Here is a 20,631-nt window from a genome sequence, read left to right as displayed (position 1 = left end):
AGATTTAAGTTTATCAGGAAACCACCTGACCCAAACAACTGAACTATTCCTGTCTTGGGCCTTTTTTCTGCAGGGAAGTAACCTAAAAATGAGATACAGCTCCTCCCAAAATTTAGCCTGTATTCTTTTGGCATACTATTTTGTATTAGAAAGAAGGAAGTGGAAAGATAACCCCACTCCTTTTCAAGCTAATAATTTGGTGGGGATGGAATGCCATTCATTTGCTCCTTTCAATTTAATAAAGTGAAATTAGTTACAGTATTATTGCAAACACCCTTTGCATTTTGTTGTTTTGATTCTCTGTTCAGAAAAACAGCACATAAAATGCAGGTTGAAGACAAAACTTTTATTGAGTTTGTAAGACCACTTTACATCAAGTATTTTATGGTAAAAAAATCAGACTTTACTAAAAATGTTAATTTTGGGTATCACTGTACAGTTTACACAAAATGAATGCCATATATGAATATGAAGTTCATTTCCCATGTCTTGGGGACACAAATGGAATCACTTCATTAACATGGCTCACTTGACTAAAGTGCATAATAGCTGTTTAATGGAACTATCATATGGAATTCAAAAAAATTACCAGTGTGATGGGTACAAGAGAAATTGCCTTTGTGTAAGGTGTATTAAGTCAGGGAATGCAGGTATTTACACTAGGAGTGACCAACATTACATCTGAGTAAACAAGCAATACATAAAGTTTATTGAATGTTGAACATGATAGTTCCCTTGTAGTTAGTGACCTTAGTTTTTTTATCCCTTGTGTTCTTTTTCCCTTATGCCAATTTGTTCTCTCCAAAACACTCATCTTTTAGGACCAACACTTTTTAGAACTAGCATTTTTTCAACAAATTTGCACACTAGTTTAGTGACCTACTTAAACACACTAAGAGCAAACTCAATTTTACCTAGATCACTGTATGTTTCAAAGTAAGTTTTGTTGTGTATTCTCTTTGCATTATTTTAACAGCAGCTTAAAAAATTAAATATTTACTTGAACTCAATTAGAACAATTCAAGCTAAATAAAATGTTTTATGAAGCAGCGACAAGTTACTTCCAGGTACCATAATACAGAAGAAATGGTTCTCATTTTAACAATTCACACATATGATTTAAATAATAAGAATGAGTTGCGACATATCTCCAAGATACAAAATTCCTTCATTTAGCTAACAACTTAAATCTTTCATTATGTTTCTTGAGAAAGATAACAAACATTGACCAACTCCAGGGAATTCATAAGAACATCAGTGTTCCACAAAGGTCAAGTAACTCTCATTAGCTTACTCAAAGTTGTTTTGAAGATACTGATTAATTCTAGTGACTAACTTTTTTTGACATTTGAAGTCCACTACTAACTAACTGTCAATATGTTTCTGAATTGTTGGCAGCCTTCACTCCAAATCCCTAAAAAATTCTTTACAAAAATAAAATGGGTTGTTTATGCTGTCAGAAAATGCTTTGTCAAAACTGTTGCATAGGCACATTACATGTTTCATTTGTTCAAATTTATATGTACCAGAAACTATTCCACCAAAATCAATGAGTTCTGTCTTAACAACAGCTGAATGAAATGGACTAAAATGAGATGACTTAAAACAAGCTATGCAGACATTCTGCATGACCAGCACTGCACTGCACAATACCACATGTGTGGCAGTTGCAAACACCAATGTGTGTATCAGGTAGAACAGGGCAGATACCTTTTAAATGGAGCAAGTACAGAGGTAAGTTATTTGCTCATATCCATGCCTCATTTACACTGGGCCTGAGTTAGCAATTCTAATTAAAATACAAGACTCTGGTTTCAGATGGGGTGAAGAAAATTATATAAAGTGCTTTTCTTGACAGCTTAAGCATAATAGCAGTTATGTTAGCTGTTTAATGGTTGTTCTTAAAGCTTTATAAGAAATCGTTCCGAACTCCTTTTTCCTCAGGAACAAGGCACTCTTTTAAGTGTTAAACGGTTTGATTTAATATTGTATGAGCTAAACAACATACTACTGTATGCCCTAAACTTTTCATTACTGGTTATTATTCAATGAGGTCACCTATGATGTAGTACTTTTATTTTTCAGTACACACCAAATGTCAGCAAGAATTATCTTTGAATACTATACAGTTGTACTAAGGGTTCAAATCTTGTCAGCAGTGAGGACTATGTAATACGATACAGATTTAATTTTGTGAAAGCTAGTCACTCATTTTAAGTAATAAACTAGTTCTCACATGTGACTTAGCCTTAAAGTTGCACACATTTGTAGCAGTATTTAATCCTATTTCTTTCAAAGCACAGCTGACTGGCTCACTTCCTTGAAGCAGCTGTTCCTATTTTGTAGCAATTCTAGTTTGACAGGAACAATTAAGTCAATACTCGAGAGGCAAGATTCTCACTCCCAGAAAAGGACTGAAATAGATGTGCTTGTCTTTTTAAGGGATTAAAAAGCAACAGCAGCCAGGTTGCAATTAGAGAACATCACTGAATGCATTTCTACATACCGACAATTGATTTCACCATATTAAAGTCAAATCAGATACCATTTGTCCTATCTTCAAAAAAGGTGCTTTGATTGACACATAGAACAATGTAACAAATCTACCAACACATTCACAATGGCTGGCAAAGTACTTGAAGAAGAAGAATTTGCCCTTATACCACAGGTAGATAACAGAAGAGGGCACTTTCAGTATGAGCAACCCAATCTGACAACTCGGGTCAATGGAAACTTGCGTTTTGGAAGCACCCATCTTCAATAGTATTGGGAAATAAGCAAGTTCTGGAGTTCCTAGAATTCTGCCACTGTAGTCCAGTTCCTCTAGCGTTTAATCACCACTTGCTCATATGCTCCAGATCCAACCCTGAAAAATTAAAGGCAGTAGAAAATACTGGAACAGAACTTTACACTCTTGAACAGGAGGAAACTTGATATTTATTGCAAGAGGCTAATTGCTGCTTTCAAAACACAGCAGCCTACGTGTCTCTGCAATGTGTGATGTTCATGGCCAAGTGAGTGGTAGCTAATGAAAGGGAAGAGAAAAGTCAAGGCTCAATGTTACCACATCACACATTTTTTGTTTTTTTAGATATTATAATTTGAGAGAAAGCTTGATTTGTTTTTGACCGAGAAGACTTGGGTATCTCTTGTAACAGCTAGTTCTATGCCCAGTATGTTACCTAATTTGAAACAAATACCCACAAAATAGAATCAATGGTTTAATTACACATGCTTGAACACTGGGTGTTGGATTCTTCAGTTAGTTGCACTTAAACTCCACTGAACTCTGTGGAACACATTAGGTCATGACTAAACTTCAACACTGATTTCAAGGGACTGAAATTCAACCAACATTCTGAATCCAACCCAGTTTTTCCATGATTCCCAACCAATAACTCTATGCTGTGGTCTGTGCCAAGGCTTTGATGCACATGTAAGCTATTGATAATCACAGACACCATATGTAACACTGAAATCAGATTACAACCACTAAATATTAAAGATATATTAATAAACCATCATCAACAATTCAATCCAGTTTAGGAAAAAAATATAATTTCCTCTTTAGAACACTGTTTAAACAGCAGCAGGCCCTTTTTTCTAGCGAAAGGTGCACTGAAGACACTGCAAGTCATAGACACTCAGTACCTTTAAAATAAATCCATGCATTCAAGTAATTGAAGAAGTCTGCCGAAAGCCTTGATGACAATGGCAAGCAGGACAAATAATTCTGTTGTCATGGAATGTTATCATTGCTTTTCACATCAAATGAGGAATTCATCTCAATCATCAGCCTCACTCCTAATTTTCCTGTTCCCTCCCTTTCCCCCTTTTATATCTTGTGCATTAGACAGTAAGCTTGTGGACATGGATTGTGTTGCTTTTCAGATCTCAGCACGGTGTTAAAAATGTTTAATAAATATATTAACATTAATGATCAATTTGCATTTCAAAATTCTACTGGTGGTCAGTGAGTATTACAAGCCTGTGGTAGTCAGGTGTCATGAAAGAGCAGTTCAATTTTCAAATTACATACAAACAAAACAAAAATGATATGTCCAGATGATTTCTGGAACGTGTTTCCAAATTTTAGAATTGCTTAGATGCGGTCTTTGTTACTTATTGTGTAGTAGGTAGGGAAGATATGTAGAATTAGTATACATACCTATTAGGTAAGTGATGACTTCCAAAAGCAGTGCTCCCTCCAGGGCCTACAAAAAGTCTTAGCCCTTCCTCTGAAAAAGAAAAAGTCAAATTTCATAACATGCAATGTTATCACACTTGACTTGGATCTAAGAATAAGCTTGTAGAACTCCATTTGTGGAATGGACCTTTCCTGCCCCTTTCCTTTGCGGTGCAACTTTCTGCACCCATGAAAACCCCAGTCCCAGGATTCAGAAACCCTTGGGAATGATGTGGGAGACTGCAAGTGGAAAAGGGAGTCAGCAGAAGTTGCAGATCCTCCCTCCCTTCTGTGAGCAGAGTTGTCTTCTGCTCATGGTAGGATCACTTTGGACCTAACTCATTTGGAATACAGGCCCACTCAGGAATGAGGAAATTTGGAGCCAGTAATTTAATCAGGTTTTCCCCCACCCCACCCCCTGTGCTTTACAAACCTTCTGCACTTGAGTCCAAACTGAAGTCTTGACTCTGCAATATTTTTTCAACAATATCGTCTGCATCCACTCTGGTGGCATCAACCCTTTTTAGCTGTGATTCCACAGAATCTTGTTTCACTGGATGCCTATGAAATATTTATTGTATATAACATTTAGATCACAGTGCAATTCTAAAATATTTCTGCAGAAGTACCTGAGCAAACTGGAAAAAGTATTTTGCAAGTCTTGTACCTGATGAATTTTTCTGAGGTTGTGTCTTTCACAGGCACTTCTAAATTATCCTCAGTGCTTTTGGTTTCAGCTTCTTCGCATGGCTCCAGAATACTACCTATACCAGTTGATGTGCTTCCCACAGAAGTATTTCTCTTATGACAGAGATCAGAGAAACTGGATGATCTGGAGTGGCAGGTGCTATACCCTAGAAGAGAATGATTCAGAACTACTATTTTGATGCCAAGGCTTATACTTCACTGAATTGCAGGATTTTGGTTTCCACTTCTACCTTGAATATGACACTCGTGTCAAATATTTGGAATTCATTTGGTTAGTGAGAGAATCAGAAAATAATTTTACTTCCAATACAGTACATCAAAGAGGCAGACACAGTATCAACTTAAAAATAATAATTAAACAATGAGATGCACATGACCATCTATGAACATGACATTTTACAAAGAATAAGGAGTCAGGTCTGTGTTCCCATGGCAATTCTAATCTAGAAATAGGCACAACAAAGAAAGGAGAAAAATGGAGGCAGGGGAAGACTGTATGATTATCACAGTTAAGTACACAAGTGTTCAGATTGGGCCAGATTACTGGGTTAAATATATAAATGAGACAATTGAATCTAAGTTTAGGACAGGGGGAGAAAGGGACTTAATAGAATGAGAGGCAATCAGATTGCAGTTTTTACCTATTCTAAGGCAAAGGGGACAGAAGGAAATTCTTCCTCAGAGCTCTGCTGTGAATCTGGAAGTCATTCCTTGCAACAAGACACTGGCATTGCAATGTAGGTTCATTACCACTTAGGATAGCTAGTTAACAAGCCAAAGCTTGTTTTCTACAGATATCCAGGGGAAAGACTATTGGGGGACTGAGGATAGGCCAAAAGCCCTTGGAACATATATTGGTTAAGATTATGGAGGGAAAACTTGCTCCTTTCTTGTCCTGTATGGCTAACTCTCTGCTGAATATACTTCTTCCAGGGAAGCGGCTCAAAGAAATAATTAAAGTGGCAATTTGGTTATTTATTTATTTATTTATTTATTGTTGTTGTTGTATACCACCCTATACCCACAGGTCTCAGGGCAGTTCATAGCGTAACATTTTTAAAACAGTCTCTTTGACTACTCTGACTAATCTCTTCCCCAATTCACTCTGACTGACTTTTCTGTGCATCATGTGTAGCTCCTCAAAAGTCACAATACCCCGGGGACATCTTTTGGGCTTCCTGATGACTCAACAGTGGTGGCTAACCTTCAACAAGCATAATAATTTGCTTTAAGTGCTTGCATTGCAGTAAAGAAATGCAAGTTTGTCTTGCTTCACTTCGGCTTTGCCACTCTAGTTACAAATTAGTCACTGACATTTCCTTTTAATTGGCATTGCTCCTGGTATTTTAAACAGCAGCCTGACGTATTTGAATTCCCCTTTAAGGAAAGGGCCGTAGCTCAGTGTTAGAGCTTCTGATTTGCATGCAGGAGTTCCCAAGTTCAACTCCTGTCATCTGGGAATGTACCTTGTCTGAAACCCTGGCGGACAGCTGTCAGTCAGTCAGTAGAGACAATACTGAGCTAGGTGGACGAATGGTTTGACTCAGTCAGTATAAGACAGCTTCCCATGTCCCTTGGAAATAAAGCTTTTCCTATAATGGAGGTTCAGTAGAAAGTGTTAGCCGTTTAATTTCACAACGCAGTTAAAAACACAGGAGTAGCATTTTTTAAAGTAATGCCTACCCCTTTGACCATTTTTGTAATTCATGTCAAGGGTGTGCTTTTAAAATGGCTTCCACATAAAAGCCTTTGCTGTTAAAATTGTTTTCCTATTTTTCCTTATATTGCCTGTAAATCCATCACAGCTTATAAAAAAGCAGGAAATTAATCTCATGGGGTGTTTTTTTTTGGCTAAATCTACTTAAGTAATTAATAGTGCACATCAAGAAACCTCCTACCTGAAACTTTTGACTGCTGGCTTGCATAGCTGGAGGTTCTAGAATGCCCACATGCTCCAAGTTCATCTGGGACAGACATGCTCTTGGTTGCGAGATCTGCAAAAAATGAAGATCAAGCAACACTGCTGCCAAATTACTTCCTCAGATTAATCGTCCACATTGAGTAGTGATAGACTTGCTTAAAGCATATACTTTCTTCAGCGGGTAATTCTCAGTAGTTTTAGCCATTACATTATATCAAGGAAGTAACATGCAGATGAAATTATTGCACCAGGTTTTCAAATTATTTGTGTAGTTTTGACTACTTTGTTTTCCTGATATAATTTTCTAAAATGGTCAAGAGCTGAAATGGAGAAAGATTAGAGAGTTTTTATGTAGGAGACATGGGCTATATAACGATAAAGGGGTAATTTCTGCTGGTTCCTTGATTGGGTGAAGAGAGATTAGCCACATCCCTTTTTATCAGCACAACACAAATGGCTAGGAAGGCTATATTTTGCACCCATAACATTATCTAATGCAGCAGTGGGAAGCCTCCACTCCTGGTCTTAATGAGGCTTGCCAAATCTCTGAATTTGAACCCCATCCAGGTCATTTTGGGCAAAGCATTCTAACTTGGCAGTCACCCTAAAGTCATATGAAGTCAGGTGGGAAATCTGTTCTCTCCAACCTTAGCACTAAGCACCACAGAACTAAGATCAGGGAAGAACCTCTTCTTACGGCCAAGATTTGAACTTTGCATCAGATGCTGCCATATTTCAGAATGGCCAGAGAGTAAGACACCCTGATCTAATGGATTTTTGGGCATGTGTGGGTCATTTATATGGCCCTGTATTTTTTTTTTAAAAAGCCAACACCAAACTTGAGATCAGTAATTTCTAATAATGAAGAACTGATCTACATATGCAGAAAAAGCATATAATACTGTTTCTCCTGAGATTGTACAATTCTACTTCTTCTTTCCTATATACAGAAAAACTGTAAGGTGGTCCTTGTGCAACCCCAATTGGAGGATTTGTTGCGCCACATCACAATGAGAGCCAGTGTGGTGTAGTGGTTAGAGTGCTGGAATGGGACCTGACAGACCAGGCTTCAAATCCACAATGCCATAAAACTCACTGGGTGACTTTGGGCCAGACACTGTCTCTCAGCCTAACCTGCCTCAAAGAGTTATTGTGGGGATTAAATAAGGAAGGAGAGAACAGTGTATTCTACCTGGGACATACGGTAAATGCAATAAATAAGTAAGTCACAAATTCAGACTTGTAAGAAGTCAGGTTGGTGTATGGGAGCAAAAGAGAAGACAGACAGCACAACACCAGTGGCCATGGCATGCGAGAGAGAAGGTAGGGGCACTGACAGGGAGAGAGTGGCAGCTTCAAACAACAGCAGAGGTTTGAATAAAGCAGGGATGGAAAAATACTGCAATGAAATAGTGGCAATTTTAAACAATGACATAGATTTGAGTAGAGTGAGCAGGTGCTGACACTGGGTTGGGGAGCGGCTGCTTAAAACAAGGTTTGAGTACAGCAAGAAGTGAGTAGGGAAAGGTTCTGTTGTGTTAGCTTTCTATGTTAGTTTCTGTGTTGTACCCATCTCTCTTATTTCTCCTTGTTTTACACTAGTTTAAAAAACAAACTCCCCAGTGCTTCTCCGTCCCTGCTTTACTCAAACCTCTACAGTTGTTTGAGTACAATGAGAAGGAAGAGGCAGTGCAAGGGAAAAATAGGCTGTTTTAAACTTTCCCCCCTTCCATTCCATAGCAGCCTCATGTGTGAGGCAACATTCCATTGTACCTTCCCACAATAAAATATTTCACTTCTGCTACTATGTGTTGTCTTCAACATGAATCATGCGGGCTGTGTGTGTAGGTGTGTTGGTGAGTGGAGTGAGTAGGAGCACAGCACAACCCCTGGTAAAAAAACAACACACTTGTATACTGTAATTTCATTTTTAAAAATCAAAGTGGTTTACAGCAATTATCTATACAATAAAACCACATAGAAACTAAAAGCCACAGTTTGCTGGCTACCTATTGCAGAAAGATTTTTTTTCTTAATTGTCTTCATAAGCCTAGCAGCATAAAAAATTCAGCAAATATTTAAATTTGTTACAGAAGGCACATATTAAATCTCTGTTTGAAAAGTACTTCATAGGATTGGGCCAATGATACTGACACTGAAGGCTCTGTCTTGTGGACATCAGATAAACTTCAACTCTAGGAACAACCAGCAAAGTTCCTACAGGTGATCTTGGTAATCAAGCTGGGATTGTAAGTGTTCAAACAGTCAAGAGTGCAGTGGGGTACTGCATGTTTGAATACTGCCTCATATTAAGAACAATCTGCACAACTGGTGCTGCAGGGAGGAGGAATCAAACCCCAAACAAGTTAGCTCTCTGTAGATAAGGTTTTCAAATTGTGGAGAATTCAATCATGTACCACTCTAGGAGCTCTCAGAAATGATGCAATGCTTTTCCTAAATGTGCATAGTATCCCTGAGGTACACCTCTTAGCTATACCTGAGCAGGTTTTTTGTAGATAGACTCCGTATGAAAACAATTATGCCAAAGTGCAGTTTTCAACTTATATTCTAATACCAAGAGATGCCTGCGTTAAGTGGCATTGCCAGTTATCTAAATGAAATTATTATTTTTTTATTTTCCCCAGGCTTCTACCATAGCATTGCTCCCTACCTGATATAGTTAGATGTGATGATTTTGTATTCTCTGCTCCTTTTCTGTCTTCATTTAGGGATTCTGGTTCTCCAGCAATTGCTATAGACATTGCTGTGGATGGGGGCCTGAAATGAAACAAACAGACTGACATTAAAACTGGTCCTATCCCCTGTGCCTAGGGGAAACAAATATGCATTTCACATATACTGCAAACAAAATCCAACAAATTCATAACATTTCCTCCCAGAATTATACAATATTATCTTTTTCAGTGCCAAGAAGACCCAAATAACTTAATTTGTAGATTTCATCTCTCTAAAAAACCTTTTTATTTAGCATCTTGGAAAAAAGCAGGATTTGCAGAACAGTGGCTATAGCAGTTAGTAGTTCAGCGTCTTATAAGTGATGTTTTTACAGCTGTTTCATGGCTTGTATTGAGTTCAATACTAATTTCAATAAATAGAAGATTTATATTTGCCTTCTCCTTATGTTATATGTCAACCTAGCACTTCCTATTGTTTTCTACTATCATAAAAATCTAAAGTAGTGAGTGTTTTGTGCATGCTATGCCTCACTCTGTAACACCAAACATAGCCATGCAAGGTAACAGAATGGTTGCAAACAAAATAAAACAGCAATGTCCTGAACAGTGTGTAAGGCAGATTTAAAGAAAACAGTAAGCCTTTCAAATAAATATATGGCATTATTCCAGGACTGCACAAGGTGTGACCCATCAAGTAAAATAAATGTATTCCCAGACTACACAAAGGATAAACCCACCAAGTCACATGCAGCCCACTACTCATCTATTGTGGCATGCCAGAAACCTAACAACCCCCACCCCAGCCACATACGGTACTTGCATGCATGCAGCAAAAATAGGTTTATCAGACTCTTGATAAACCACTATACTGTTCTAAACACTGCTGATGTGTCTCTCATTTGTTTCAGTGGGGCTCTGCAAGACCATATGTGCTATTAAAATAGGGTTGTGCAGCTGCAGTGCTTGATGTATACTCTCAGGCACCCTCATAAAACAGAGAAACCAATTTTAATCATTCTACAAAATGCTTTTCTGGGTAAATTAACATCCGAAAGAACCGCCATCTGGATGGTCTAAAATGTATGGCGTACTTGGAAAACAGTTCTTTTAATTTTTAAGAACTGAGCAAAATTGCCCAGCAGTCTTGAAAATATGAAACGCCTTCTATAAAAGATTTTTTAAAATAGTAAGCTAGCATCAGGCAATTTGTGGGTATCAATGTGGGGAGCAATGTGTCTGGTTCTCATCTCTTGCTCAGTTCCAAGGGGCAAATCCAGCCCCAAGGTCCTCCTAGCTGTCCCTGGGCAAAGCCTTGGATCCCAGCGTCACCATCTCTACATACTATTATGCACCACAATTTCAGCAAATTCAGATGCAGGCAACGAACTGTTAAGTCCCCTAATAGGCCCGAAAGAAGTCCCTCCATAGATTCCCATATACTAGTAAACTGTTGAAGAAGAGCTCTGCCAAAGCCTATGCTATTGTTCATCCACAGAGATGAGATTAAAGAGGCCTTTCCTCTGGGTCACTGCCAGGCACGGACCCAATAACACAAATTGGCATGTGCTAATTTTTATATATAGATGCAAATTTAAGTCACTGAGTAAATGAAGATGTATGGCTAGAGTCTTCCTTTGTAGAATGTCTAGCATCCCTATATGCAAATTAAAAATTGTGAGGGAGGAAAAGGCCAAAGGATCTGGCACCTAGTGCAAAAGGGGGTAGCACAGTAGGTTTGAGCCCCAACAACAACCCTGTGTTTCCATTAATGTCACCATGTCTGCGAGTGAATCAGGGGGCTAAGCAGTGTCCTCCAGCCCTTGCTGATTTCCAATTAGACGCCTTTCAGTGTGCCCACCATACTTTCTATGGTGCCAATGGTCTCAGTATTAAAAGTCCTCTCAAAAAAATCACAATGCACAAGGAATCGTTTGCTGTTCCTGATCAGTTCCTGGTTGCACTGACTCAGCTTCTCCTACACTCGACATGTGCTCTTAAACATGCCCACAGTTTTTTATTGGGTGTCATGATTGCATAACCACTCTCTTGTCCTTTCTGAACAGAAGAGAGGTGTAATGAGCAAATGTAGCAGTGACTGATGTAGGTGTCCCCCTCCCCAATTGTGGTTCTGTTTCGTTATCTGCTCTTTTAGATGTGGCATCCGTTTTGTCTTATGCCATATCCCCAGAGCATCCCTTTTGGGACAGGTACCCAAGACACATTCTCAAAATTCGAAATGTGTCCCCTGGCACAAAAAGGCTGGTGATCCCGGCTTTTGGGGGGCGAGCACATTTGCTGGCCAGAGCAGTAGTAAAAGAATGTCACCCAGCAGAAACTTTATAGTAATGTTTGCAGAAGAACTAAAGAGACTGGCCTGGAAACTAGCCCTTTGCTAACATAAAGTTAACCATTAAACTCAAGATTTTAGTGATATGAGTTCCAGCAACTCTTTATCAAGGAACTATTGTGTACTCAGTTATTATACAGTTCATCAATCATGATGGAATGAAGATGCTATTGGAAAATAAGTGCTCACCTCAGCACATTGTGTTCCAGTGCAAAATCAAAATGTTAATTCTATTTTAAAATAATAGGATAGCTTTTAGTGGCCTCAAAGGAATCTCTGTCATAAGGTAACACAGATAACATTCAGTACCAGTGATAGTTGTAGACAGGCTAATAAATCTGACCCAAATTAAATAAAGGAGTGTGTGATCTAGAAAGCTTCAGCAAACAGTTACATACAAGATGCCTTTCAAGCTGAACTAAACTAAGATTTCAATTTTTAATGGGATTATTTGCATTCTAAATGCGAAGTAGTGGTTTAAAATTAAGTAGTTAACTGAATCATACGCTTAACACAGGAATGATGCAGTGACACAGAAGCTCTTAAAGTGAGAGCTTACAAATTAGTTCACCACTATAGCATCACATAGCATAGAGGGTATAAGTAACAGCCCAACTGTTTAAGATCGGGTATGCGCTCAATAATGACATTAATATAATTCTTCAACTTGCTTTTACAGTGGTACCTCGGGTTACATACGCTTCAGGTTACAGACTCCGTTAACCCAGAAATAGTACCTCGGGTTAAGAACTTTGCTTCAGGATGAGAACGGAAATCGTGCTCTGGCAGCGCAGCAGCAGCAGGAGGAGACTCCATTAGCTAAAGTGGTGCTTTAGGTTAAGAACAGTTTCAGGTTAAGAACGGACCTCCAGAACAAATTAAGTACTTAACCTGAGGTACCACTGTATTCCACTATTTTTGTAGAAAAAAACCCATTTATTTGAAAGTTTTGTATTGTGGACAAAAACTCAATGCAGCTAACAAAAATCAGTTTAAATTAGCTTAAAGAGCTTCTTCATACATTATAGGCAATAAGCAATGCTAGCCAAAGTACTAAGTTACCTGTTTATTTCAATGGACGTCTAAGGTATTTTAAAAGTATTTGCCTAAAAAAGCAGGACCATTGCAAATACATGTTTGCAAATGTGGCCATCAAGCCAAGGGTTGCCCCATGTCTTGTGGGAAACAAGCTTACACCTGATCTTACTATTACAACAACTCAACAACTTGTATTATTTTCATATAACATTTTCACAAAATTGATTTTACAGAACTCTCAACAAGCTCTGAGCTTTTCATTGTTCTTCATAGCTTTCTGGGGGACTACTAGAATTTAAGACTGCAAAAAATTGTCTTCTGAGCACTTCTTCTGCTTGAGGCAAAAGTGACATCTGTTTATAATACTCTAGCACCAATACATTCTCATTTAAATTGATCTTGCCCAGAAACACCAACTCACAAGAGAAGCATTTTTTTAAAAAAGAGCCTCACTTATGATTAAGAATTTATGCTGTACTACAACACCCTTTTTTTAAAAAAAACAACAACACACCCACTGCCTACATTTAACTTTTGCAGCATGGCTGATGGAAATAAAAGCTTCCCAGCTGCATTGCTACAATTAGACCACTCACCAAGCTGCATGACTCATCGCAAAATACCTCATTAGTCTAGAAATCCATCCTAACCACATTTTTCCTTTTGGTGCAGTACACGTAAATAGTCTGCTGGAATAGGCATGCGCAGACACAGGGCCCTTTAACACTCCTGAAGCTGAAGACCAACACAGTAAAAATTACAGCATCATTAATCCCATGCACTTTGTTTTATATCCTTATTTCTAGGCATGCATTTGTTTTGCTGAGGCTCACTTTAAGAGTCTCACTTTATTTTAAGAAGTATTTAACACCATTTACACTTTCCAGAGATTAGAATTCACCTAATTTGTACTCAAGAATTTGTACACTATTAAAACTGCTTTTTTTTTTGTCCCAGGGATGGGGACAGGGACTGGAGTTTTGAGACAACTGCTGTGATTCAGAATCCTGAATGTGAAAGACCTGTGCAAGTTCCAACATTTTTGTTCAAATTCTATAGATGTGCTAAACCAATCCTGATTCCATTTAACTCTCCATAGCCTAATGTGTTCTTCCATGAAGATAGGCTAGCAACTAGAAAGGGTATAACCAAACCCCCCTCCCTCACAAAGTGTGTACAGTAAGCCCACAATTTATGCAGGGTTTACGTTCCAGGGATTGGTCTAAAGCCAAAATCATGTATAGTCAAAACATATTGGGTGCAATGGTGGATGCGATTGTCAAAGGCTTTCCCCCCAGACACCTTCCCCTGTTTATTTTTATCCCCCCCCCCCATGTGCGTAAAGCTGAATGTGCACAAGTTAAATGCATGCAAGCAGTGGGCTTACTGTACACAATACACGGTGTACACTGATCAAATATTGTATTTCCAATCCACTTTTTTGCATTGGTAATTTACTCTGCACCTGTACATTCCTTTTGCCCCTTACATACATGGATTAATACAAGACTTCTTGATTTATAAAAAACCACATAGCATTATCTATTATTGCCCAAATAGACTATCTCCCCTGCCCTGCAAATGGGTGAACAGCGCAACTGCATGCAAAGTGATGAGCTATATCAAAGATTATTGAAGTAGGCACCAAGGACTGCTGATACCCAATAACCTTTACAACTTGGTTAACAACTTTTTCAGAGTATGATTTGTATGATTTGCACAATTTATTCAAGCATTCTAAAAGCTAATTATTAACAATACCTACAATTTCACCTGCTGTGTCATATGTAAACTTACGTTTTGAAGCATGGGTCTCCAGACATTAGCTGCATGCTGATCAAGACCTGTAAGTTAGGAAAAACAAACAAAAATAAAATCAGATTCAAATACCCAAAAGCATGAAATGGGAAAATCCGTGTCATACATCTTATATGTGAGTGGCTTAACTCACATGGTTACTGTGAAGATGAATGGCACAATTATCAGTAAAGCTATCTGCCAACTAAAAATATTCATGGAAGTTAATAATTATAGTTAGTCTGACAGAAGACAGCTTTTTAAAAGACACAGAATGGGCAAACATGCTGTCCATAAAAGCAATCCTATAATTTATATTACAACTAGCCATTTCAGAAGGAAAATAATTGCAACAACCGAATATTACACTTCCATAACAAATTTATTTGGCAAGGTTCAGCAGTAAGGAAGTGGAAAGTGTTTTTACCTTTTCCTTGATGACTATATTACAAGCCATGACTGGTAGCAAAACTAGCAAATTCTCCCTAATATTGGGCAAGCTAAAAAGCTACCTTGAAAATTAATTCTCTAATTAGGTTAGTTTATCTTATTTGCATGGCTGCATTTACATAAAACACATTTAATTATTTTCCGCCACTGGATTCGAACTGCATTGTACTTGAACATCAATTTCCAAACTTCTACTGGAGTACTGTATTATGACAACCTAATTGCTTGATTTCTTACCAGCTATCGTGTCAATGTTTTAATAAAAGTTACAGCTTTGGTAACTGAATGCTATCCTTTGCTTTCCCATTTAACATTAAGGAAAAATACTATTCTAAAAACAATGAAAAACAGAGAAAAAACACACACAATTACTTTGAGAATTGAATTATCCTGCCTTGTGTTTTTGGTATCATAACCTTCCAGTAAACAGCGACGAGTGGTATTTCCTGATCCAGCAAACTCTGCCAAGTTGAGGTCTGCAAAACCCAGCTATTGACAAAAGATGAAAAGTCAGCAATTACAGAACCATCAAGGGAAACAAACACTTTAGGCATCAAAGCATTTGTACTTTAAGAAAGAAGTTTCTCATAAAATGACAAAAGGAAAAGCAGGACACAGTTTTCTTAGTGCTACACAACTATTCCTTTTAAACAGTATTTGCAACATCCAGTATCCTTAAGGACAGGAACTATAAATCTGCAGTTCTTTAAATTAAAATTACATATGTGTAAGTAAAAGAGGAGGAAGTATTGTATTGATATGGTTGTGTCGTTACCTTTGCATAGGCCTTCCCACCTTTTAATTCCTGCAAGAATAACCAATGGTTATGGTTTAGTAATCACTATTTTCTGATGAAAAATGTCAAAGAGCTAACGCACAGCATGTGACATAAACATTTAACACACAGCAAGCAATACTACTGAATATTGAGGAAGTTTTATAAGTTGTAATGGGTTTCCTTAAGTCAAGAAAAAACACATTTTGAGCCCCTACAATATTATCAATGCTATCAATAGTAATCAAAGGTAATTAAGCTGTGTAGCTCTTCTCCTTTACAGGCACAGTAGATCAAGATAATCAGAGAAGACCTTGCTGATGGTGCTGTGACCAGTGGAATGCCATCGAGTACAAGAGCAGGCTATCTCTGTAGTTGCACATCCCCTCTGGGAGCCATCGAATGTTGGGTGCCTTTTTACACAGGCTGTCTCTGATCATTAGCACTGACCCAATTGCCCTAGGTTATTGATATCTATAGTGTTTCTTTTTATATACCTTTGTTTCTTTTTTCTTTTTTTAGCAAAAACATTTCTAAACTGCTCTGCGATTACTTGTTAATGCTAAGCAATATAAAAATATTACTAAATAAGTAAGACAAATTAATAGTTGCTTTGATTAGTCAGTGTTTTGGGCAGCGTGATATTTACAGAGAATTCTGTTAATTATATTTAGTGAAATCAATAGAAATAATATAATTAGAGTCTGGATGTACAATAAGTAAACAGCGTTAAGTTGCCACTTACGTAGAGGAACATAGCCACAGCATAAACTAAAATGCAAATATTAGAAGAAGAGAATGGTCATTTTTACCTTCCGAACAGACACTCTGCAGATGCAGGGGTCCAAGACCCCTGTAGTGGCACTTGCACTCATTTTACACATAAATAAGAACCTCTTTTTCCAATGGACACAGTTTGCCTGCACCACTTCCCTGTGAATAAAAAATAAACAAATAAGGAAAATATTGAACATTGACAAGAAAAACTGAACATTTTCTACAGAGGTAGGGTTGCCATATGTCCTCTTTTTCCAGGACACACCCTCTTTTTCATGGGTATGTACGGTAAAATGAGAGTAGTCATAGAAATCCACAATTAAAATAGAAGTTGGCAAATGTGTCCTCCTTTTTGCTCTGTGGCAGGACTTAATTTTAGTTTTGACAAAACCAAGTTTCTCATTATGTATGGACCAGTGAAAATGGTTTAAAAACAAACTCTGCTTAGTTTAGCAAACCATCTTCATAACCCATGGGTTGAAGCTGACTGTTATGAAACTTAACAGAAGTTGTTTTAAACCACAATCATGGTTTCATACACAAGAACCAGTTAGGTTTTATAGAATGTGCAACTTAGCTCTACTGAAGTCCCAGGTGCACAGGAGGAAAACATGGGAAGGGGAGAGCAGGAACCCAGGGTGCATGGTGGCTCCTTTCTGTTCATGCACGTAGCACTAAACCATGGTTAAGCATTACAGGATAACAAAACCAATTTATACTCATGGCTCCCTCACAAATGAACCAGCATGACATCTTACTCAACTGTAGCAACTAGACTATAAGAACTGGTTGGCCCTTTGCCAAACTTTTGGGTTGTTTTCTGGTCTCCTCTGCTGTTGTATGTTTTCCGCAAACAATGGCTTTTAGTTCTTGTTTTGCTGTATTGTATTTTGATTTTATGACTATGAACCATATTTGGGGACCTGTGTGGAGCTAAAAGGTATGTAAATTATTTTTATAAATAAATTCACACTTAACAAAGTTAAGGTATGAATAACTACAATGTGAAGATTTTGCACTACCCTCTTCGCTTTCTTGATTCCTCCCAGCTTACATATCAAATCTTGAAAACAGAACTTATTTAGATTTGATTTGCCACCAAAAATAAGCATTATTAAGATGAACCTCTCAAAATTGTTCTCAAAGACCTTCATAGACTCAATGACATGTACTCTTAGATTAATCACCCATGTCATTTTGGAGTAGACAATCTCTTATCTTTTGCTTATTCTTTGTATTCTAAACTGAGAAATTAATCCTCTTTGGGTCCCTATTTACACACAATAAAAATAATATAAGAATTTGTGCCCACAGGACTTGATTGTTGTGCCTGAACACCCAGAGTTAGTATTTCAGAAATCTATGGCTTCATCACTGGTGTGCTAACACTGTGTACATAGCAGTTGAGGGACTGGTTTCAATATGGAATGTTGCATGACTATGTTTTTCTTATAAGCCCAGCATCATGTTTAAATCAGACAGTGATTTAAATCCCAAGTCATTAAATCACTGCTAGGTTTGCTCTAGAAATAATGACAGAACCACAGGTAATGCATGCAACTTTAATTTACTGTTATTTGATCTTTTTGGATTCCTGACACCCTTTTTGAAATCCTGAATAAATAATTCTGACTGAAGTTTGTGAGTAACCACATACAACAAAATAATGCACAAGTGCATCCACCCATAACAATATATTGATTCATCCCCACAACCAAGCTCATGACCTTCCTCTATGGAGTTCAGACAGAGACTGAGAAATGAAGATGTCCAGATAAAGTATTGGAGGAAAGTCACGACAGTTTAGAAAAAGGGGTGGGGGAGAATGCCCCAAAATAAAAAGATTTCTGGGCTTGACTGTCAGTCACTAACAAACTGATATAATGAGGCTGCTGAAATCTAGGTTATAACAAGCCACAATTTCAGAGTCTTCAGTTAACAAATGTGACAGCTAGTATTGAGGTTAAGAAAAAAATGCAGAGCTTTGTGTGTGCACAGAATGCTTTGGTGAATTCTTTTACCCTGCAAAACTTCCTGAGCACATTTCTCCCTTGTGTGCCAGAAAGAGGTGTTATTCTGTAGGCTCTATTTGAAATTTACTTTGCAGTCTGAAGAAAGGAAGGAACAATGCCATGGACTGGCTGGATGCAGAGGAATGGTGGGAGGCACCAGCTAGGGAACCCCCAAGGGAAAAATGGTCAGAGCCAGGGGATGTGTGGTGGGATGATGATGGTCAGAGGGAGAAGGCGGAGCAGGCTACGAGGTGGAGGTGTTGGAAGCTGAAGAGGTAACAGTTTAGTGAGCAGGAAGAGGCTGTTGCAGAAGTCCAGAACCAGAGGAAGAAGTGGAGGCTGGGGGGCGTGGGGCGGGCAAGAGACAGAGATGACGAAGGCTGTTGATGAAGCCAGGGAGCCCCCCCCCCCTGTGACTAGCTCCCCTCCTCCCTGGTCTCCCAGAAGCCGCAGAGGTATGAAGAGGGTGAAGCAAAGACAGACAAGGTGAATGAGACTCAGATTGCTTGGGAAGGAAATGGGGGAGGAGTTACTGGGCTCATTATGCTTCAGCTGTTTTGTTTATTTGAATAAAGAGTTAACTTTATTGGCATCTTGTGAGTTATTACTTACCTGACTCTGCCACCCACCTTTGACAGTACTGTACGTCATAGATTCCTGACAGAAGTTGAAAGAACTGGCTTGGGTTACTCTATCCTAGAGCAAATATTTCTATTGCAAGAAAAATATGTTGGCTTATATTCAATGCTAGGTAAAGGTAAAGGGACCCCTGACCATTAGGTCCAGTCGTGGCCGACTCTGGGGTTGCGGCGCTCATCTCGCTTTATTGGCCGAGGGAGCCGGCATACAGCTTCCGGGTCATGTGGTCAGCATGGCTAAGCCACTTCTGGCAAACCAGAGCAGCGCACGGAAACGCCGTTTACCTTCCCGCTGGAGCAGTACCTATTTATCTACTTGCACTTTGATGTGCTTTCGAACTCCATGTAAATGGGAAACTTATAATGGAAAAAACAAAAAAAAACCAGACCTAGTCTTAAGATGCTGCAGAGTACCGGACTTTTAATTATGGACCCAAGTATTTCTGTTGATTTCAAAGGGCCTCTAAGTATGACTAATGCTGGATATTACCCATGTTCTCTATATCTTTAACGTATAATTCTCACAACCATTTTAGCATTGTATCTGCTGCTCAGTTGAAAACGGAAACAGAACACCAGATTTTCCTCACAATCAGCTAAAAGACATATACAAACAAAAGCACTAGGCCAGTGTTTTTCAACCAGTGTGCCATGGCACCCTGGGGTGCCTTGAATTATGGTCAGGGGTGCCGTGGGCAACACTGGCCTCTGTCCCTCTTTCTCTCCCTCTCTCCTCTGATGCGCTCTCGGGCCTGCTTCCCAAAGGCTTGCACAGCTGTTTGGTTGCAGCAGCCTTGGCTACAAGCTCCACAGGCGAATGGTGCCTCTGGGGCTGGCCAGGGGGTGCTGGCTGCCAGGAGCTAAGGTGGCATCAGAGTAAGCAGGTGGGTGAGGGAGCCCAGCCAGCCAGCCCTTGCTGTTGGGAATGGACAGACAACTGTGAGGCTGGGCAGGTAGACAGGTGCTGCACTAGGCTTTCTTGTGCTTGCTGTGTGCAAGGCCTGCTTGGGAGCTGAATGCCCAGTGCTGAAGGAGAGCATTTCCCCATGCAGACCCAGCAGCGCCTGCTGCCTCCCAAGGTAAGGTGCTGGCCTCACATTCACCTTTGGCTAGTCTCCTTTGGGCCACTAAGACTGGGGGTATCCTCTTCCCAGGCCCCTGTGGGGCAGTGTGAGGAGGCACCTTTTTTTGGTGCCGGGGGGCGGGGCGGGGGCGGCAGCAGCTCAGAGACCAGGGATGGCAAGAGCAGATGCCCAGAGGACTCCCATGGAGACAGGAGAGGAGAC

The 20,631-nt window shown here is 39.1% G+C and overlaps 1 protein-coding gene across 2 annotated transcripts in view; it reads right to left on the bottom strand.

Annotated features, from left to right (window-relative positions):
- Window positions 1-331: 331 nt before the first annotated feature.
- Window positions 332-20,631, bottom strand: part of EEIG2 (EEIG family member 2) — a 32,305-nt gene continuing 12,005 nt past the window's right edge. The window contains exons 2-11 of one of the 2 annotated variants that reach the window (XM_083511212.1): window positions 16,731-16,851; window positions 15,919-15,948; window positions 15,516-15,632; window positions 14,694-14,740; window positions 9,487-9,593; window positions 6,793-6,888; window positions 4,854-5,040; window positions 4,620-4,747; window positions 4,169-4,238; window positions 332-2,866 (exon numbers count right to left, since the gene is read on the bottom strand). In XM_083511212.1, coding sequence (XP_083367338.1) covers window positions 2,824-2,866; window positions 4,169-4,238; window positions 4,620-4,747; window positions 4,854-5,040; window positions 6,793-6,888; window positions 9,487-9,593; window positions 14,694-14,740; window positions 15,516-15,632; window positions 15,919-15,948; window positions 16,731-16,851 — 946 coding nt within the window. In that variant the 3' untranslated portion in view covers window positions 332-2,823. The remainder of the gene's footprint in view (window positions 2,867-4,168; window positions 4,239-4,619; window positions 4,748-4,853; window positions 5,041-6,792; window positions 6,889-9,486; window positions 9,594-14,693; window positions 14,741-15,515; window positions 15,633-15,918; window positions 15,949-16,730; window positions 16,852-20,631) is intronic. The other variant, XM_083511213.1, reaches the window with a different exon arrangement.

Source organism: Podarcis liolepis (assembly GCF_965112155.1).
Source record: "Podarcis liolepis genome assembly, chromosome: 6".
NCBI classification, from domain to species: domain Eukaryota; kingdom Metazoa; phylum Chordata; class Lepidosauria; order Squamata; family Lacertidae; genus Podarcis; species Podarcis liolepis.
Note: the sequence above shows the minus strand (reverse complement) of the source record. Positions and strands in the feature narration are given on the sequence as shown.